The sequence below is a fragment of the Cucurbita maxima genome, unplaced genomic scaffold, assembly GCF_002738345.1.
Source record: "Cucurbita maxima cultivar Rimu unplaced genomic scaffold, Cmax_1.0 Cma_Scf00024, whole genome shotgun sequence".
Taxonomy (NCBI): Eukaryota; Viridiplantae; Streptophyta; class Magnoliopsida; order Cucurbitales; family Cucurbitaceae; genus Cucurbita; species Cucurbita maxima.
The window spans coordinates 354,110-374,924 of NW_019272040.1; the positions used below are offsets into that span (position 1 = coordinate 354,110).

The window sequence follows — 20,815 nt, forward strand, 5'->3', positions numbered from 1 at the left end:
AAAAAAAAAAAAAAAAAAAAAAAAAAAAAAAAAAAAAAAAAAAAAAAAAAAAAAAAAAGCACTCATTTCAATCGGAAATCCACATCGGATCGCAGTGAAACGAAAAAGACGATTGAATCTCTTTTTTGTGAAAGTCTTCACAAACAATCGACGTCAGGAATCGAACTAGCGCTAGTGAATTAAGTCACAAACCTAAAGGTGTTGTTTTAACATGTATATGTTTTTTATATAATTATAATGTTTTTTATTTTAGTAAAATAAAAACATAGTATAATTTTAAGATGATGGGTGGGAATTTCAACATTTTTTTTTTCTTCAAAAAGAACCTATGATTAGTCACAATCACCACAAATCATTATTCACTTTCTCATACTTTTCATGGCAAGAGAGCTTTAATTATTAATGCATTGAATCATTAAAAAAAATAATTATAATAAAAAGCAAATTAAAAAAAAATAAAATTTTAACTAAAATTTTGTCATAAAAAAGGACCCCTTTACTTTCCACCTACAAAAGAAGACTCATAACAGAGGCTCTCCTTTATTTTCTTGCAAATAAGTTGAGGAAAGGAACAATAATAGAATAGGGTACAGAATTGGTTGATTGCCAATTTTCTATACAAAACAAATAATACTAATAACCAAACAAATTGAGGCTTAAATTTTCACATTCACAACATTTGAATATCAATCAAAGCACCATTTGGCCTACCTTCAAACTTCTGCATTATCGTGCCGTGCCTCGTCGTCTTGGTCTCGTGCCACAGATGAGACGACCATGATCCCATTGTGACCTAATAGTAAAAGAAAAATAAGACTCCTCAAAAACAAGTGAATATCAACAATGATAACTGATGCTAGAAGTAAGAGAGAGAGCAGCATCATGGTTCAAAATGTAATTCTAAATGCAATAACCAAGCACATGCTTAAAGTAGTAAGCTTACAGAACTGATTCTAGCTGTCTTCTGTATCCAAGTCAGTTTATACACAAAATATTGCTAACATTTACCCCATCATGGAATTTACAGGACATTACAAAAAAGGCAGAAGAAAAGAACTCTGGAAGTTAATTACACTGAGGCAAGGTTCAAGGGCGACCATGGCTTCTTCTTTATAGTTCCAAGTTTTTCAGAGCCTCTGGTATTTTCTCGATGATAGAAGGCTTGATGTCACCATCTCTTTCTCCTTTCTCTGTTGTCTCAATACATTCTGGGAATCTAAAGCAACTGACGAGATGGTCGTTGGTTAACCCGGCCACCTGCATGAATGTGTAGATGACTGTTGGTCCCACACTTCGAAATCCTCTCTTTACGAGATCCTTGCTAATCACCTCTGCTTTCGACGTCTTATCAGGAACCTGCCGGGGATATCGGAATTGACTGATGGTAGGTTTGTGGTTGACAAAGTTCCAAACGTACACGTTGAAGGATCCAAATTCATCAATTACCTACAACACAATGAAGAAGAGATAAGTGTCATAGTCATTTCTTCTCCCTCCCTCCTACTCTCTCTCCTTTGATTGGTTTGAGATTAGACAGGGTAACCATTACATATAAACAAATTAAAGAAACCAAACCCAACCCGACAGTGACCAGCATTGCAATGGAAAGACAAAAGATATGATAAGTTATAAATCTTTGGGAGTATAGGTGCAAGACAAGACAAGAGTTCTCAAACAGAGTGCATTCGGATTCAGCACAGGCCATATGTCCGTTTTATGCAACATAAGAAACGAATAGACAAGTTTGAAGGAGTGTTGGCATCTACCTTGCTCATTTGACGACCATTTTCAATGATAGCTCGCACCTTGGGTTCTGACAGTAAAGAGGTAGCAGCACTTCCAGGTGCAACCATCTTTTTCTCGTTTAATTTTGAAACAGCATTTGGATCAAAGTCCAAGAAGGTTTCCCTTAAGTACACATTATACAAGGTTAAGTCAAAAAAAAAAAACAGATATCAATTTGGAAATATCATACTTAATAACCAGCCAAACGCCAATGAGGTAATTGCTAGCATAATAATATAATGATACTACACTCACTTCTGAAATAATAATAATAAACTCAGCAGTAAAGTGATACCTAAATAGATGTCTTTTTTTTAGTATGGTAGGCCACGTAAGTTCAGCTAAAGCACCCGATAGGCAGAGCAGTTCAAACAATTTTCTGCAAGTGGCAATCTTTTTAGAGATTAAAAGTAAAAGTTGTTGAATGCAGTTTGATGCAAGGATTGAAATAAGAAAATTTGAAACTTCATCGTATAGTTACGCACTTGTCATCGTGAACTGGAACTCCCCATTCTTCATCATGAAAAGCAGCATAACATGGATCTAGCAAAGAAGGAAAAACAATCCTGCTTTAGAGCCCCAGCCAAAATTGAACAGTTCTTAGAAATATAAAGCTAATACTCTATAGTCTGAATGAGGTAGGTAGCCTCAAGAAAATAAACGATGATGCGACTCACAAACAAGTAGTTGGTTACCAAAGCAAAGGTGGAAAAGTCACTAAGATAGAGAGGAGAGGTGACTATTTGTAAATTGCATAATGCATCTGCTTAAGAATCAAGAGCATGAGCAAGATAATTTGATATTTATGCATTTAGTCAAATTAGATAGTCCACACCCTTCTGAGTATAACTTTTGCACGGTTATGTCGAGGGAAAATATGTGAACAATTCTCATCAAACATTAAATAATTTACCATATTATTTCTTTAACTACTCTTGGGTCGCTGATAATCAATAAATCTATTTTGCAGACCATTCGATGAACAAATACCGAAATATGAAATCTTGATACATAAAGGGCTCAACAAAGTTTGGAAGCTAAATGGGATTCAATGCTTACAATACAACCACTCTTCAATAACAAAAAATGTCACTTGAGGCTAAAAGATCTAAAACTACATAACACATATATCAGCCCCTTCAGTTTGAAGTTTCGTATCATATATAAAAAAGAAACAAGAGAATCAGTAGAGAAGGGTGACTAGAGTATGGCAAATTATTCGGGCATCCACTCTATTCTCATGGTCAAGGGATTAAAAAATGTGTAGATCTTCTAAGTGGCAACTACATCACGGCCATCAATCCTAATGATTTCTCCTAGAGTATACAGGGCACGGTGAAAAATGAAGAGCCATATCAGATATCAGGAGGAAGACGAAAAATGAAGTGAAAATCAAACACTCAATATGATGAAAATTAAATGATAAGAACAGCAAAGAATCTGATAGAGTCCACCGCAAATTAGAACTGAATAGACCTAAAACAAAGATTTAATGGTACATTGCTTACTCAAAGTCTCGAAATTTGATAACTATAGTCCTTTATGGCCATGAACAGAATCGATCTACAACCCATATTGATATAATGAAACCCATTCCCTCATATACTAATCAACTCGACACTGCGTATCACTGACTAAAGAGCAATGCTGATAAGATAAGACACTATTTTTGGCTAACAGAAACAAACATTAAAAAAATGGTCCGAGTAGAATGAACAAGCAGATTCAACCAATTTAAACACACAGTACCTGTATTAGAAGTTACCCAAGCGCATCGTTTTTTGGGCTCTAAGCAACCAACTGTATTCGCCACCGCCACCACACTTTCAGCACCAACCTTTTCAAGGGCCTTTTCAGCCTTCTTTACCGTACTACTAGACTTTCTCCTCAAATTCGGACCGCGCTGCCTCGTACCTCTAGCGCTAGATGCTCGACTATTAAACGAATCAGACGACGCATCAGAAGAACACGATGCATTCATCGAGAGGGTGAGAATCGCCTGGTGGCGGTCCTGTTGCCTCAAAACCGATGGCACTGTAGTAACACATTGAGGCGGCGACAATGGCACCCTCTTGTCCTTTGATTCAGCTTCTTGGTGAGGCTTTTCAAGCTTCTTCAATGGTTTCACCCCGGATTTTCTAGTCTCTACAGTTCGTGCTTTGTTCCCGGTAGGCCCAAGTACCGGTCGGGAATCGGAATCCGCCACATTCATAGACCGGATTCTTGGAGGGCCTGACATTTCAGCGAAAATTGGGGCGGCGTGAAAATCAACCAGGATTCAGATTAAAGAAGCAAAAACAAGAGAATCCCACTAGTTCATTGGAGGCAACATGGTGGAAATGGGTTTGAAGTTGAACAGTAGGGTTGGGGAGTGAACTGTGAGAGGGGAAGAGACAGAACCCTAGGTGGGGCCGAGAAATGGAGCCACATTGATGAACAAAAAAGAGCTCAGAGAGCGAAAAACTTATCTGGAAGTGGATGATGAGAAATTCGGAACGGCCATGATTGTGTTTGCGAGTATGAAAATCAAACGGGAAACTAAGAGAGAGAATTTAGAGAGAGAAAGAGAGGGAGAAAGAAAATAAGGGAAAGTGGAACGAAATTGTTTTTAGGGTTTACTTACAGGAAATTTTTTGTTCGACTTTCCTGCTGGAGAAAGCAACGAATCGAGAGAGAGACGGTGACAGAAAGGGAAATGACAGACCAGTCGTCAACTGACACGTAAGCGTCAGTGGGGGCTGCGCGCGTTGAGCTGGATAAATTATTCAACTCATCAAAATCAACTCTGTAATTTTGGTTAAAACTCTGCCTTTGAGATCCGAATTTTGGTCTGAAAATTCGAATTATTACGTAATAAATCAGGGAATATGCTTAAAATTATTTTAATTGTATTTAATAGATTTTAAAATTTAACATAAATCTTTCTAACTTTAAATATGTGTCATAGTGATATATTTTTAAACATAGCTATTAGAAATAAAATTAAAATTTTAGTTTTTCAAAAAAAAATCTGAAAAAACCTTGATAAAAATATAATGTGTATATATATAATTACCGGCACAAGTGAAATAACAGTTTTAAAAATTTTGTATCAGATTTTAGTGTGCATGACCATAACGTAACCATTAAAAACGGATAATATTTACTAACTTTGTGTTTCATCTATTACTGTGTTTATAATAATAATTTAAAAATTTAAAAATTTAAAAAAAAAATTAAATGATTATCAAATTTCTCATCTCTTAATACACTATCAAATTAGAATTTGGTGGTTTGTAAATTTGTGTATTATTTATATTGTATATATGCTTTTTTTTTTTCTTTTTTTTTTTTAAGAATGGTACATAAATAAATAATAATTCATTTTTAAAATATTTAAAAAAAATTAAATTACAAATTTGTCCTGTCTATTTAGTTCCATAAATTTTAAAAATATCTAATATTATTTTTTATTTATGTTTATTTAATTTTTCAATTATAATTAGATCGATCAATTAATTTTTTAACAAAACACTCCATTAAATCGATATTTAATAAACAAAATAGATGGTTAAACTTGTAATTTAATATATTTTAAAAAAAAATTAATATTTACCCAATCGGTTAAAATAAATACATTTTTTTAGAATATATAACATGCAATTAAATGGTATCATTGGTGTCTTGGAATTATTAAATCAGTCTTTGCTTTTTTTTTTTTCTTTTGAGTTAATTATTAAATCATTCCTAATTATATGTAATTATATCATATACCAGTATTTTATTAATATATGACCATCATTATGTTCTTTATTTATTTTTATTAGAAAAAAAAGTAAATAAATATTAAAATTATGAAAGGTTAATTTTAATTATTAATATAATGGTGGATAAATAAAATTTTTAAAAGATAATTTTAAAAGAATAATTCAGACAACTCAATCTAACCCAATTTGGTTGGGTTGTTAACTTTATTCGAGTTGGTCGGTAAAATTTTTTGAGTTGGTCCATAAAAAATTTCAAACTCGATTCAATCCAACCTGTGTACACCTCTAATAATTTTGTTCGAGATGATATATAAATAAAAATTGACATGCTTTTTTTTTAAAAATTAAATTAAGAAAAAAGAATGTGGGAATTATATATGTAGGCTTAAAATTATAGCATACTGTTATCTTATTATAAATTAAAAATAGTCACCTTCACTTCAATTTCATAAAATGACAATTATACTTTATTCATAATTTTGATTAAACCAAGGTGGATTAGATTACTTGTCATAATCAAATTAACCTTCAAGCTAATCTTGTCCATTTATGTCTGATTAAACAAATTAATAATCAAATCAATCTAATTTTTCTAAGAAGAAAAAAGAATGGAATATGATAGTATGCCCTTTAATTTTAGTTTAGCCATCGGATAAGGATCAAACCAGCATCGACCGATGTGTGTTATCTATCGGCTATGTTTGAATTGGGCATCGTGACCTAACATGACATAAAGTATATACTATCAACTCAAAGGTCGTGATACGCTTCAATTGTTTATGTTTCAAATGATATTTTTTCTAAACCAGCCGAGTACACTTATAGGAGTGTTCAACAAACTCAATGATCCAATATAATGATCGGGTGGAACAGAGTTGGAGAATATAATACTCTTGTTTAGGTGGCAAGGAAGAAATCTCTCTCCGCTCGCTTGTCATTCTCTGTTTAAACATAAATTTTCTACTCTGTTCAGAGGATTTTTGTGGGGTAAATGGACATTTCTATGACTAAGTTGTCACTTGTTTTCTTATACTTATCCTCTACAATCTCCTTCAATTTCTCGAGACCAAAACGCCAAGCTGAGGAACGGGCTACCCGAGAAGGCTGCGATAGGGCCTCCCTAACCAATCAACCGTTTGATGGTACCTAAATCAAGAAAATGAGCCTTGAAGGCATCAAAGATGAGAGGCATTTGGTTTAAATGTTTGAGACAAGAAAAGCCTGCTCCACCTGCCTGCATTCACGTCTAGATAAGCGTAGCTCACCCTGTCTCTGGCTGCTGTCATAAACAAAAACACTGCATGTCCAAGCCCCTGCTAGCTTGGTTGACAAGACCATGCCATAGTACCTGTCCTCAAACAAGTTAGCACCACTCAAATCATCCCACTTTCTCCAATTCACACACCAATCTCAACCTCTATGAACCTAATAACATCGGTTGTTTGAAATATTTAAACTTTATTCTAAATTTCAAGATCCATCGTTGCAAAAGAACTAGACCAACTTCGGGCAATCTAACCATGTTAGTATATAAGAGTGTTTATTAGTTGGATGAGTCAAGTTAGAACATTTTTTAGATATTACCTAATTGTTCGGGTGTAAATTTTGAAGAATCTATAAACTTTTTTAAAATATGATCACAAACCAAACTCAATCCTTAAAATCAAAGTTGTAGTTTAAATTAAACAAAAATATTGAAAAGGGAAGAAAAATAACAAAAATTAAACTTTTAGCAAAATTGAGAAAAGGTGGATGAACGTGTGAACCACACCACCATGATATGAAAAGATCTAAAATGTAAATATATGAAAGCTCTATCAAAATTAAATACAAAATTGAAAAGAAATATGGAACATTTTCAAAGTTAAAAAATCTAGTAAACACAAATTTCGAAATTTATGATCAAACTCAACCAAAAATTTAGGATGATACGAGTTCTTTTCCCATCGAGATTAGGATAAGTGATCAGTCGAAATCAAGTTCATTCAATCTTTTCAAGAAGAAATACAATTTATACCCTTTTGTTCTTCATTTTTTCAACTTTCCATACATGAGTCATAATGTCGTGGGAAAATGCAAGCACAGGTAACGATCCCCTCGAGATGAAAATTTGCAATAAGAAACGAGTGGTCAGGCATTCACAAAAGAGAAATTTACTTTACAAAACAAGTTCACTCCTTGACAAGCAATCGACTAATGAAAAATAAGTGCATTAATGAGAACAATGTACTCACTTGTAGATCTCGAACTGATTGGTGAGATTCATCTAAAAACAGCATCAATGGCGACTCCTCACTGGTCTGAGAGCCCGTGTCATTGGTTGTTTATTCGTATCGTCTATTCGGTTTTAGAAGAGCCTTCGTTTGGATCATCAGATCTAAGTTGATTGGACGATGAAGGCAGCTCCTCAGCAGAAGCAGCATTTGGGTTGAAGGGTTTCTTAAACTGAACCAAGATCATGGTCATGTTGTCACATCCTTCACCACCAGCTGAAGGTGCCAAGCATCTGTCAAATACTCTCTCGCAAATAACTGAGAGTTTGCTTTCCTGCATATTTACACAAATTGGAATCAGTATATAGTGTCTATGCTAGCTTACATGCACCTCGATTAATCTCGGTATGATCCTATCATTTAACCACTAATAAAAAGTCTTAACACAAACTTACTGTTTTTAGTTGATCTCCAATGTAGTCGACCAGTTGTTGGCTAGACATGCAATCCCTGTGCAGAGAGAGATGGTCAATGATTTACATTTTTTTGAAGTCAATAAAACCAAATAAATGCACATACTAATAATACCATTATACTCATTGAATAGGTTGCTTCCATAGAAAGAACAATATTTCTATACTACATCAATGTTATCAGTTTAGAAAGTCTCAGAACTACAATGCTGAATTTTCCTGCTAGTACAAGTAGAAGTGGGACTATTAAAATCCCAAGCATAAATTATTTCAAGTCAATTAGACTTTATCAATTAAATTGCTCCATCACATCATTACAGAAGATAGTGATCGGGTACATGCTTGTGCGATATAATTCAAAGGGCTAAATGGTTCGAACTTTATAGGGATTATTTAGCCCATAAAAGCACATATTCTCAAACTTACCAGATCCCATCACAGGCAATTACAAGAAACTCGTCATCCTCACAAAGCTCAACCTAATTACGAAAAGGAAAAAAAAGAGAGAGAGAGAGAGATCAAGAGAAAGGAATGAAAGGGATTAAAATGAAAATAATGAAATCCTTCCAAGAATAATTAGCTTCAGTCTTCAGTAAATCATATACTACCACCAAAACTAATGTCAATCATGTAAATTGCCAAAATTTTAATAATTGACTTCCAAAATGGTATCAGTTAAACTATAAGAATAAGGAAAAAAATTATCTGCTGAGTCCATCTTGAATAAGAAAATTGCTGCATAAGAATAATTAAAAAGAACCATATAAATATTTAACACCCTAGCGGAAATATTGAAGCCGTTAAACACATACAGTTGTTATATCTGGGTTGGCTGTTACAATCTGCTTTTCTGCAGGCATACTTTTATTCTGCTTAAATTCCATGTCTCCTGTAAAAACAAGGTTCCAAATAAATAATAGCCACGGAAGGAGATTCTCAATTTATATTCCAAATTTAGAACGACTGTGAAAGTATGCCCCCATAGCCTAGGCTCATGCTCTCCCCAAATTATACTTCAATCTTAGAACTAAGACATAGATAGCATGCACCTATAGCTCGTGCCAAGTTGAGACTTCCATTGACACGACCAACTCGGATGAAACCACCAGCTTTCAGAATCCTGTCCTTCTCAACCTCAAGATCAGGCTTGTGATCTTTAGATAGATTATATGCCTGTGAAGAAGATGTTAGGTGGAGCACTAGACGCCCATGAAATATCTCAATTATTCAAATTATTCTGCCTAATTTGTGGTGCTTTTCATGACATTAAGGGAATCATATTTCGGTAATACTATCAGAATTGTTATATTCATATCCATTTAATGATTCTTCACTCACAGCCTGTTATGCAAATTCACTAATCAGAGTTAAATTACTTGTATTTCCGGCAAGAAATTTCGGAGCAATCTGGTTAGGAAGCAGTGGAACAGAAATTGAGAGTTCGTCAACATCTCTCCAATTAGCATATCCAATAGTCTGCGTATCCCAACTCACCTCTCTCCGAATTCAACGACATTAAAACAACTGACATAGAAGTTTAACCGGCTATTCATCTAACAAATCCAATATTCAGATAACGTAAAACGAAATAAGTTGGGGCAAAGGAAATGAGAACAAAAATAGTTGAAATATATAAGGATAGGCTAACGATCACATCTTTACACATCCAATCGGTTATATCTTCAGACTTCTTATTACTTTTCAAAACCTCTAATTGGTTTTATGATAATACTTCAATTGGTTACTGTATTCAGACTCCTAATCAGGAAGATATATGTCACTGTTAAGCACATGTAAATCAAATGAGAGATGTCTTTCTGATAGAAATACCTGGCCCTTTCTGGAAATGACACAGCGAGAATCACCAGCATTTGCTACCACAAGTTGGTTATTTCGAATGATTGCAACACAAGCTGTGCTTCCAGCATTTGGTCCATGAAAGTCAGAGTGAGGTCCCTAGTTAGCAATATCACCTCCTCACTTTAATTGAATCCATGCCCAACAATATATGTACAATTGTTTCATAGCAAATTTAACGCAAAACTAACTAAAGTTACTACAAATCAATGCTAAAGAAATACAGTTAGTAAACTGCAAATTGCATCCAACTGGACACAGAGGAAAGAGGGGGACTACCTCTTCTACAAACGCATGTCCACCTCAAAACAGAAAAGGAAAGTAAATCCACCATAGCAACCGGGAATTGTGCATAAAAATACCTCCTCCGCAGACCAACTGTCCACTTGGTTGTTAGCTTCGCTACTCTTGGGCGACCATATAAATCCTTCTATCATACCAGAAATCTTGTCCATTTTGTCTCCCAAAACAGCTAACTCTCTCCATCCCCTCTGTCCAAGCATCATCTCATCCATTCTGCACCATTTAAGATTGTCAAAATAAGAAGGCAGGCTTTGCATTTTTGACAAAATCGGGTCTTTCAACCAACAAGGGTGGAAGAGGGGAAGCAAGAACCACATCATATCAGGATTTGGAGACTGTGCCCCTATTTATTTCAATTTAATAATCTTTGTTACCAAATGATCACAAATAAGTAGTGCATCAAATCAAATCCACAACTATAAAACTGTCAACGACTATGACAGTAGAAAGCCCAACCAAACATGATGCACTAGTTATTTCATCGTGATCCATAAAATAAAGAAATTTCCCCCTACTTAATCCAAGACAATGACTATAACCATCTAAAATACTGGGTAGACTAAAACAAAGCCAGCGGACTAATAACCTGAGAAAGGACTTCTGTAATGAAGTTCCCAAATCTCCAGCCATGTATGATTCATGCTTGAGCACCTGTCGGTGAAGGTACTTGGCACAGAACTTAGAAACTGCTTTACCTGCATTTTAATAGAATTTGTAGGGGGGAGAAAAAAAAAAGGCATCACAGAAGTGCTAGTACATATCAATCAACAAATAATTGATGGTAACATAGAGAGAGATGCTGCTCAAAAGACAGAAGCTAACCTCCATGGCCATCATAAACACCAAAGAAAGATGTTGATGTGTCCAAGTCTAGACAGGCTGCATGCTGAAACTTAAGTAGGATAAGATCGGAACAATCCATATGTAACACACAATATAACAGAACTCAAATATTGCTCCTTTTAAAATGTGCAGAATGCAGATCAGTTTCGGAGACTTCAAAAGATAGTTCCACTACCAAACTTAACAACAATCTCAATATCAGATGAACCATCTCCACAGGCCACAGAAAGCTACAGTGAGTTTGAGTAGGTAGTAGATTTCCAAATAAAATGCAGGCACTGTCCAGTAACGAATCAGACAGAAGCCTCCCAAATGATTGGAAATTATTAAAAGTGCAAGACTAATGATCATTTTGCTCCACCCAATTCCAAGAGTTGTTAAACATAAAACTAAAGTCCCAAATTTTCATGGCATTGTAGATCTTATGATGCAAACTCTCTGTTTCAATGCACCAAGAGGAGTGCTTATAAAGAACACAGGTGACAGCACATACAGTACCACTACAAAAAGATAAACCGAATAGCAATATTCTATTCAGAAGTTTTCAAAATGCATACATTGCAACTTCCTACAGATAATATAGTCCAAAGCAGGTTCATCCTATGATATTATTAATTTGAATGGATGGCAGTATGCAATAGAGTGCATGATGAACAACTGAGTACAATAACATGGCACAGACTTCAACGACAAAGGGAACGGATACAATAGAAGGAAAACTCACAGCATCTTCCATGGTTGCACGCCACCCTTGCATAGAGGAAAGGCCGTACCGAAGTCTTTCGTTCTCACCATCATCCGAGGCCTTTTCTGTTTTGGGGGAGCTCAGATATATCCCCATTTTCAATCTGGAATTAGAGAAAAACCATGAATCATCAAAAGGTCACCCCCCTCACAGAAAAATCATTTTTAGGCAGAGTTCACATCATTTCCAAGGGGAAGGGGGAAAAACTGAAAGTATCAATCTAATTGTCAGAGACTAATCGGAGTAAAACGGTATCCGTCCGTCCCAATTCATTTTATCAAGAAAAATAATACAAAACCAATAGGTTCCGAACTTCCAACTAAAACACATCGAAATGTTCATTTCTCACAACACCATCCCTCCATCTTCCAAACTGTCGTTTAGGTTTCAGAGCAGGCACAAGATTCAAACAAATGAAAATACACCATACAACATACGTCCATACATACTTCGGAAACTCCCTCCAAATCAAGTCAGAATCAAAATCAAAACTAACAGCGACCGAAGAACGATGCCTCCACAAATTCTTGACAAACAAACAGATCATACAAACGAAAAAAAAAAAAAAAAAAACTCCAAAGAAACAGAGATCGGAAAATCAAGAAATACCTCCACAATCAAATTCAATCAGATTCAGTATACAAAACAAACTAGAAGAAACGAAAGCAAACAAACAAAAATTGCGGGAGCCCCCTCACCCGCCAAGCGCTTCGTACACTAGTTTCAGCGGAGAGAGGAAGAAATAGAGAACTATATTTTAGTGTTGTCTTTTTTTTTTTTCTTTTTTTTTGCTCCTTCGAAAATGTTAGACCCTTCGGTTGGGTTTTAATTATTTATTGTATGAAGATAAATCAATTCAATACACGATATTTTTCGACTGAAATGAAGCAGGTACGGCACGTGTCCGTCCTACACACGTATTCAGTTTCAAATTATGGGCTGTGCGGCCCATACATCTTTAAATTTCAGCCCATTGAGGCCCAAACATATCAGGAATTGGGTCACATTTCCACTTATGGGCTTTTTTGGATCACAGGCTCTAATGGGTTTGGAGCGTAATAACGAAATTACAAAATTTGTCATATAAAACGTTTATTTTAAATAGCTTTTTTAAATAAATTATTAACAAATATTAATAATTTATTTCATGAATTTTGCATGATTTTATCCTTATCTTAAATTTTATAATACTTTAACCTATGAACTTAAATATATAAAGAAATTGGATAATAATTAATTATTTATGATATTTTAAATGGTCTTCTAAATTTCTTACTTTATGAAAATTAAAGATATTTAAACCATAGCATAAAAGAAACTTTATTGTCCTAAACTGTCAGAAAAAACGTTGTACTTTTTTTTAAAATACAAAAGTTGTACTTTTTTTATTTAAATAATAAAAAATAAATTGTAAGATATTTTATGCAATTTGCATACCCAATAAATGAGTCGGTGCCAACCAATCTCTTCTTTTTTAAAAAACAAGCCTCTCAACAACTCCACCCACAATATATTTTTTTTTTTCACAAAAATAAAACTTGAATCCCAATATCCTGAATTAAATAATAGACCATATGGTAGGATAATGATAACAATAGATGATGGATAAGTTCTTTTTTCTTAATTTTAACCGAAAAATATTTTATAAGTTTTTTCATTAATTAAAAATAAAGTAAATTTAATGATATTGATTTTGCCCCCTAGTCTCCCCGATCGACCTCTCTATCTCTCTATTAGATGAATACGACTCTCTACAGTGGTATGATATGATCCACTTTGAGCGTAAACTCTTATGGCTTTGCTTTGGATTTTTCCAAAGGTTTCATACCAATAGAGAGAATACTCCTTGATTATAAACTCATGATCATTTCTTAAATTAGTCGATGTGAGACTTTCATCATCCAACACGCTCATAATCTGATCCAAATCACTTTTAACCCAACTCACAAAGGTAAGAATGTTCTCAGTTCTAAAGCTCTTGTCACACTCCGAACATTATTCTAGCTCTGGTCCTCATAAATAGTTCACCTTATTGGAAATACTACAATTAAATTATTATTTTTTTTTCTTTTTCTTTTTATGATATTTCCTTTTCAAGCAGTCCCATGCCACCAAATTCATTTACTATGGATCCAACATGACACGTGTCAAACCAATTGCCATCCAATTGCAAATTGGGCATAAATTTCATTCCATTTACACCCACGGTCCCCGACCCACCTCCACACTACAACCTTCACTCGTTCCTGTTATTAAATTTTCAAAAATTTTAATTTTAATAAACTTTTAAAATTTCAATTTTATTTTTGATAAATTTAGTTTTAAAAAATTAAATTATATATCTAATAATTTAATAATTAAAAAAATGTTTTAACCCAATCCACTCCGTACATAATGAAAGCCTAATTTAGAGAATGATCATGAGTTTATAATCAAATAATATTAGGATTTAGTATGAAATCATAGGGTTGAGCCTTCATTTTATGTCTAATAATTTATTAATTAAAGGAGTAGTTGAGCCTCTTAAGAGATTTAATTTTATGTCTAATAATTTATTAATTAAAAAATGTTAAACATTATGTCTGTCCCTATTATAGTTCTGATAATTTATTAATTGAAAGAAGGTTAGAAACATTATGGTCTGTCCTATTATTATATTCTAATGGATGTAATTTAAAATGTCTAAATATAGTTCTCTAATAAATCTTAATATAGTCCATTTAGTTAGGGACTAGAATTTAGAAGGAGTATTTTAATAAAATAGATGAAGATTAAAAAAAAATAAGGCTCGACGCGAAAACGCACCGTTTAATCTGGGCATTAAATCTGGGTGCTCGTTAGGTTGTCGTCGCTAACTAACTCCCGTCTATATATTCTATCCACGGAAAAAACGCTTGTACGTAAAAAGGACACGTGTCGGTTTCCGATTCCTGTATTTATACGCTCACTCCCTTTGGTACTATCTCAGGGCGTCGTTCGTCGTTGCTGCTTTCAGTTTCTCAGTGCCGATCAGCTGATAAAACGATCAAGATGATTATCACCGTGAAGGATTCGACGATGGTGAGACCAGCGGTGGAGACACCGCGCCGGAGTCTCTGGAACTCGAACGTCGATCTGGTGGCGCCGAGTATCCACACGCCGAGCGTCTACTTCTACCGACCAACCGGTGCTTCCAATTTCTTCGACAGTCAGGTTCTCAAGGACGGCCTAAGCAAGGCGCTGGTCCCGTTCTATCCAATGGCTGCACGGTTACGGCGCGATGAGGACGGTCGAATCGAGATCGATTGTAACGCTGAAGGTGTGCTTTTTGTCGAGGCTGAGACGACGGCGGTTATCGATGATTTCGGTGATTTCACGCCGACGTTGCGGCTCCAACAACTTATTCCGGCCGTCGATTACTCCGGCGGAATCGAATCGTATCCGTTGTTGGTGTTACAGGTACCACACATTCCGTGCCTCGTTTCTATTTGTCGTTGCATTACTTTTCTGAGCTTCAATTTTTCCTGCTTTTCATTATGGAAATGATTGTTTACATTTATTATTATATATTCTGTTTGTCCTTTGGTCTAGGTTGAATGTTCCTGTAGCTTTCTAAAATATCATATAAAAATAAAGATAAATTTCTAATTTATAAATTCATGATTATTTTTTAAATTAGCAAACATGAGATTAGTTCTCCCCGTTCTTAACATAGAATAATCGATTTGATTTTATCGTGTGGAGGTGACTCACTTCAAATGTGGAGGAGCTTCGCTCGGGGTCGGGATGCAACACCACCTGGCTGATGGCTTCTCTGGTCTCCACTTCATCAACACTTGGTCCGACATGTCGCGTGGCCTCGACCTCAAGCTCTCACCATTCATCGACCGGAGCCCTCTCCGAGCGCGGGATCCACCTCAACCAATTTTTCGGCATGTCGAATACCAACCGGCTCCGCCCATGAAAACCCCGGTCGAACCCGACCCGGAAGGTACTACCGTCTCCACCTTCAAATTGAGCCGCGAGCAGCTCAATCTACTCAAAGCCAAATCCAAGGAAAACGGCAACACTACCAACTACAGCTCCTACGAGATGCTCTCTGCCCACGTCTGGCGGTGCACGTGCAAGGCACGTAATTTGCCGGAGGATCAGGACACTAAGCTCTACATTCCCACCGACGGCCGTGCCCGGTTACGCCCGCCGCTTCCCAACGGCTACTTCGGTAACGTCATCTTCACGGCGACGCCGGTAGCCGTCGCAGGGGAACTGATGTCGAAACCGACGTGGTTCGCCGCTGGCAAGATCCACGAAGCTTTGATTCAAATGGACAACGATTATTTGAGATCGGCTTTGGACTATCTCGAGGTTCAGCCGGACTTATCGGCGTTGGTTCGTGGGGCTCATACTTTCCAGAATCCGAATTTGGGGATCACGAGCTGGGTTCGGCTTCCGATTCACGACGCCGATTTCGGGTGGGGCCGGCCGATTTTTATGGGCCCTGGTGGAATTGCGTACGAGGGATTGTCGTTTGTAATCCCGAGTGCTTCCGACGACGGCAGCTTATCGGTGACCATTTCTCTCCAGACTCAACATATGAAAGCGTTTGAGAAGCTGTTCTTTGATATCTGAGCAGGTTAACCGGAGGACTGTTACAGACGACAGTGGATTTTTCCGGTACGGCGGAAGAAGTAGAATGGTAGCGGGGTTTTTCGGGTACTTTTTCTCTGTTATTTTGGTTTTTTTCAGTACAAGTTTAAACGGTGTCGTTTCCGCTGTCTAGTATTTTTAATTGTGAAGACTTCCGGTCAAGCGTAATAACACACAGTGGACGGGGACCAAAATTTCTCAACGATTTTGTAGTCCGATTATTTATTTATTTTAATGCTCATGTGGAATTTAATTCACATTTTTTAATCATACGTGGCTGCACAGGGGACCACTAAATTTTAAATCTTGTACGTTATCCTTATCCAAAAATATATATTCCAATGGGTTTTCAAAGAAGAGAGAAGGATGGGGTGAGTAAATTTTACAATATTATAATTACTACTGTATCATATTTTTATTATTACGTCTAAAATTACTTATTGAAGAGTTCTCCTATTTAAAATCATTTAGAGAAATATGGTAAATTATAAATAATAAGAAATAACCGTAAATAATAATAATAATAATAATAAATAAATACAATATATTTACCTTTAATAAAAGAAAAAATATGGTAAACGGTAATGTAAAACAGATATCTACCTTATAATGATCCTTTTAACACTTATTCTCTCTTGATTTTAGAAACAATATAAGAATCTAAAGATATTCAAAATTTTATTATATAATAACTATTGAAAACATGGTTGAATTTATTTTAAATATAATAATTTTTTTGTTATATCCGACACAGTTGTATTAATAGACTCGCGTGTTATTTTCTTCAACATTTAGAATTTTTTTTAATGACATTTCTAATTTAAGCGTAACTAAATATTATTGAAATTAATAAGCTCCATTTATTTATTTACGCTAGTAAATAAATTGATAAAAATTTAGGTTAGTTTTAAAACTTATTATAATCATAATTTTTTAGTTATTTGGGTTCATTAGATTATTCTAATTATTTATTCAAATTTTTGTTTTCGATAAAAGTTCAACATTAGTTTATAAAATATTTATTTATTTTCGAATATTTAATTTAGACTTGTAATTAAATTTTAATATATATTTTAAAAGATTACGTTTTAAATATTTAAAAATTATTTTTAATAGTTATTAGAGAATAAATAATTATAAAATGAAATAAATATTTGACCATTATATTATAAGCCCAAATTCGTGTTACTAAGTTTATAACCCAATTGAAACTAGGGTTTAGTTTAGGTCATTAATTTTTTTTTTAAGACATAAAAAAGAAAAGTAAAAATTGAAATATTTAATTAATCTTAGAATTAAAATTGAAAGTTTTTGGAAGAAAATCAATACATAATTTGTCCAACTTTTCGCGATCGAGCGGGCGGGCTTTTGCGCTCCATTATTTGATGCAATAGAAAATATCTTTAACAGACGGAATCAGTGTTTCTTCAGGTGCTACTTGGCGGCGAAATTTTGATCGGAAGATTGTTTGACGCCCGAATTCTTCAGGATCAGGTAGGTTTTCCTGAGCTTCATCTGATTTTTGTTATTCCTTTTCATTGAAATTTCCCTTCAGATTTCGAATTGAAAACCATAGATGCCTGGTAGTTAAACCCTAGCGGCCATATCTTGATCCTTTGTCTCAATCTCCATCTTCTCCAACATTACTGTCTTCTTTCTTCGTCTATTGGTCTCCATTCTCTTTCCCTCACCTCTCTCCGCAAGGATTCTACTTCTGTATTTCTCTCTCGGTATCTGTTGTGTGCCTACTTATAGCTGTGGTATCAGATATAGTTTCGTATAGTTATTGTGGTTGTGCAGATGTTATGATGTTGTTATGCTCGGCTAATAGACATTTCTTGTTATTTATTGTCTGCCCGATGCTCTTGTTTTTGAAGATTTAAGGCCGAATTTCTTGTCTGTTTGTTATTCCATCGTCAAATTAACTCGTTAAAGATTGATTTACTTGGATTAGTAGTATGGCATTTGGTCGGTGGTTTCATGTGTGCATACATACATATGGGTAAGATGTTTCATTGAAAGCTAGATGGTCAGATGGAAATGACGCTGTATAGTTTTTCGTCTGTCGAATATTTCTCAGTTGAAAACTGCGGCGATTCACTTGTAGACTATTTGTAGTTTGTCATTTGGTCGTTGATTCAGTTGCCCTAGAACTTAGAGGATGCGTGTAGTTGACATGAAGCTGTAAGTGAGCAAACTGGTTGTGGTGACTCAGATACGGCTGTTTTGCCAACATAGTCATACGGATTTACTTCTTCATTATTTATTGATTGATCATTGAATGGATTACTTTTGAAATGTTTTTCCCATAAGAGCCTCTATGAATTTTAGTTAAATTCCAAGTTGTATGCTAGTTTTAGTCTCGCAATGAACAGATCTGTTATCAGGTCATAGATAACAAATATATTTGGGGGTTGTCAAGGAAATGGAACAAATATTGGTTGAATGAACTGAAACAAGTGCATGGTGACTGGTTTTATGTTTTGCTTCTCTTTTTTGGTTGGTTTAACAACTGATTTCCACATAGTAAATGGGTGAGTTGTTTGTTTTTATTTTTTTGGTGAAATTCTAAATTGCTCTTTTCCTTCAAAAACTGACTTAGGCGCACTGGTTCTTCTTGCTACAGATGATTGCTTCTGTTTTTTTACAATTATATAAGAAATTCCGTCTTGTATCCAAGTCTTCGTACTTATAAAGAATTATAGATGGTTGGTTTCCCTTTTATTATCCAGTTTCTAGGTGTTGTTAAAGTGTGGGTATTTTTTCCTTAGTTCGTATCCTTATCTAGGTTTTGGATGGATTGATGTATTCACTGTTTTTCATTAGAGCAAAGCCAGAGCTTGTGAACTTCGGTACTTTCTTTAAATTGGGATAAATGAGGGTGCGCTGGAACTTGGTTCCCTAGTCGAATTTACAAAAGGTAGTTCAATTTTTATCAAACGAAGCTCAATTTCTCCTAATGTATGGTGCAGATTTTCAGGGTAGGATAAGATGGCTCGAAATGAGGAGAAGGCCCAGTCGATGCTTAATCGTTTCATAGCCTTAAAAGCTGAGGAGAAGAAGAAACCCAAGGAACGCCGGCCTTACCTTGCCTCCGAGTGTCGTGACCTTGCAGAAGCTGACAAATGGCGTCAACAAATTATGCGTGAAATTGGTCGTAAGGTTGCAGAGATCCAAAATGAAGGCCTTGGTGAGCACCGTTTGCGAGATCTCAATGATGAAATTAACAAGCTTATTAGAGAGAAGTCACATTGGGAACGTCGTATAGTTGAGTTAGGTGGCCCCAATTATACCAAATACTCGGCCAAAATGACTGATTTAGAGGGGAATATTGTTGATGTTCCAAACCCCAGTGGTCGTGGTCCTGGATATCGGTACTTTGGTGCTGCTAAGAAGTTACCAGGTGTTAGGGAGTTGTTTGAGAAGCCTCCTGAGCTGAGAAAGCGTAGGACTCGTTATGATATATACAAGAGGATTGATGCAAGCTACTATGGCTACAGGGATGATGAGGATGGGGTTTTGGAAAGAGTAGAAGGTCCAAGTGAGGAGCGCATTAGAGCCGAGGCAGTTGAAGAGTGGCAAAGAATGGAAGAGATAAGGAAAGAAGCGAAGAGGGCCGTAAAGAGTGGGGAGGTAGCTAGCGTGGTGAACGTTGCAGCGAAGGAGGTGCTGTTTGAAGAGGAGGAAGAAGTTGTGGAAGAAGAGAGGAGGAGAGAGAGAGAAATGAAGGAGAATTTGGACAAGGAGAGGGAGTTTGTGGTGCATGTGCCATTACCTGATGAAAAGGAGATTGAAAAGATGGTTTTGGAGAAGAAGAAGATGGAACTGTTGAGTAAGTACGCTAGTGACATGCTGTTGGAGGAACAGAGTGAAGCCAAGACCATGCTCAATATACAGCGGTAGACTAAACAACAGTATGTTTGTAGTTAGTGCTTAAAATTGTAGTAGATTTGGTTATTGTTTTTCATACTTGAATTTTCTATGCCCATGCAATGCATCACTGAAAATGAATTTGATTTATGCACTGATTTCTTGCTTATGTGGTCTGACTGACAAATCATATAATGTATCCAACCAGAGCAACAACAAAGATCGAGGTATATGATGAAATACTGTTATAATGTTTGTTTGTTGTTTGCTTTTGCTGTGAACATTTCTTAGTAGTGTGATGAAAAACCTTTGATATTAGTTTGCTTGAGTTCTCCAAATCCATGTACTCAGAGA

General features: G+C 35.5%; 4 protein-coding genes across 5 annotated transcripts; 2 read left to right on the top strand and 2 right to left on the bottom strand.

The window, feature by feature from the left end:
• Positions 1-883: 883 nt before the first annotated feature.
• Positions 884-4,392, bottom strand: LOC111497544. The gene is made up of 5 exons (XM_023148349.1): positions 3,535-4,392; positions 2,271-2,328; positions 2,081-2,164; positions 1,767-1,908; positions 884-1,446 (listed from the first exon to the last, which is right to left on the bottom strand). The coding sequence occupies exons 1-5, from the start codon at positions 4,022-4,024 to the stop codon at positions 1,111-1,113; spliced, it is 1,110 nt and encodes a 369-aa protein (XP_023004117.1). The 5' UTR covers positions 4,025-4,392; the 3' UTR covers positions 884-1,110.
• Positions 4,393-7,522: 3,130 nt separating this feature from the next.
• LOC111497691 (probable protein phosphatase 2C 60) lies at positions 7,523-12,771 on the bottom strand. Of its 2 annotated transcripts, none has more exons than XM_023148580.1 (11): positions 12,664-12,771; positions 11,945-12,068; positions 11,200-11,263; positions 10,964-11,072; positions 10,437-10,590; positions 10,048-10,173; positions 9,267-9,390; positions 9,030-9,106; positions 8,644-8,696; positions 8,200-8,254; positions 7,523-8,078 (listed from the first exon to the last, which is right to left on the bottom strand). In XM_023148580.1, exons 2-11 carry the CDS (start codon positions 12,059-12,061, stop codon positions 7,869-7,871), a joined length of 1,089 nt encoding a protein of 362 aa, XP_023004348.1. In that variant the 5' UTR covers positions 12,062-12,068; positions 12,664-12,771; the 3' UTR covers positions 7,523-7,868. The 2 variants fall into 2 exon arrangements, with proteins under 2 accessions (XP_023004348.1, XP_023004349.1); XM_023148581.1 differs by lacking the exon at positions 12,664-12,771 and adding an exon at positions 12,575-12,595.
• Positions 12,772-14,861: 2,090 nt separating this feature from the next.
• On the top strand, positions 14,862-16,886 carry LOC111498028 (shikimate O-hydroxycinnamoyltransferase-like). Its single transcript, XM_023149081.1, has 2 exons — positions 14,862-15,403; positions 15,689-16,886. The coding sequence occupies exons 1-2, from the start codon at positions 14,996-14,998 to the stop codon at positions 16,571-16,573; spliced, it is 1,293 nt and encodes a 430-aa protein (XP_023004849.1). The 5' UTR covers positions 14,862-14,995; the 3' UTR covers positions 16,574-16,886.
• A 1,018-nt stretch (positions 16,887-17,904) lies between these two features.
• On the top strand, positions 17,905-20,721 carry LOC111497599 (pre-mRNA-splicing factor ISY1 homolog). Its single transcript, XM_023148430.1, has 2 exons — positions 17,905-18,085; positions 19,564-20,721. Exon 2 carries the CDS (start codon positions 19,583-19,585, stop codon positions 20,492-20,494), a length of 912 nt encoding a protein of 303 aa, XP_023004198.1. The 5' UTR covers positions 17,905-18,085; positions 19,564-19,582; the 3' UTR covers positions 20,495-20,721.
• The last annotated feature ends 94 nt before the right edge of the window (positions 20,722-20,815 follow it).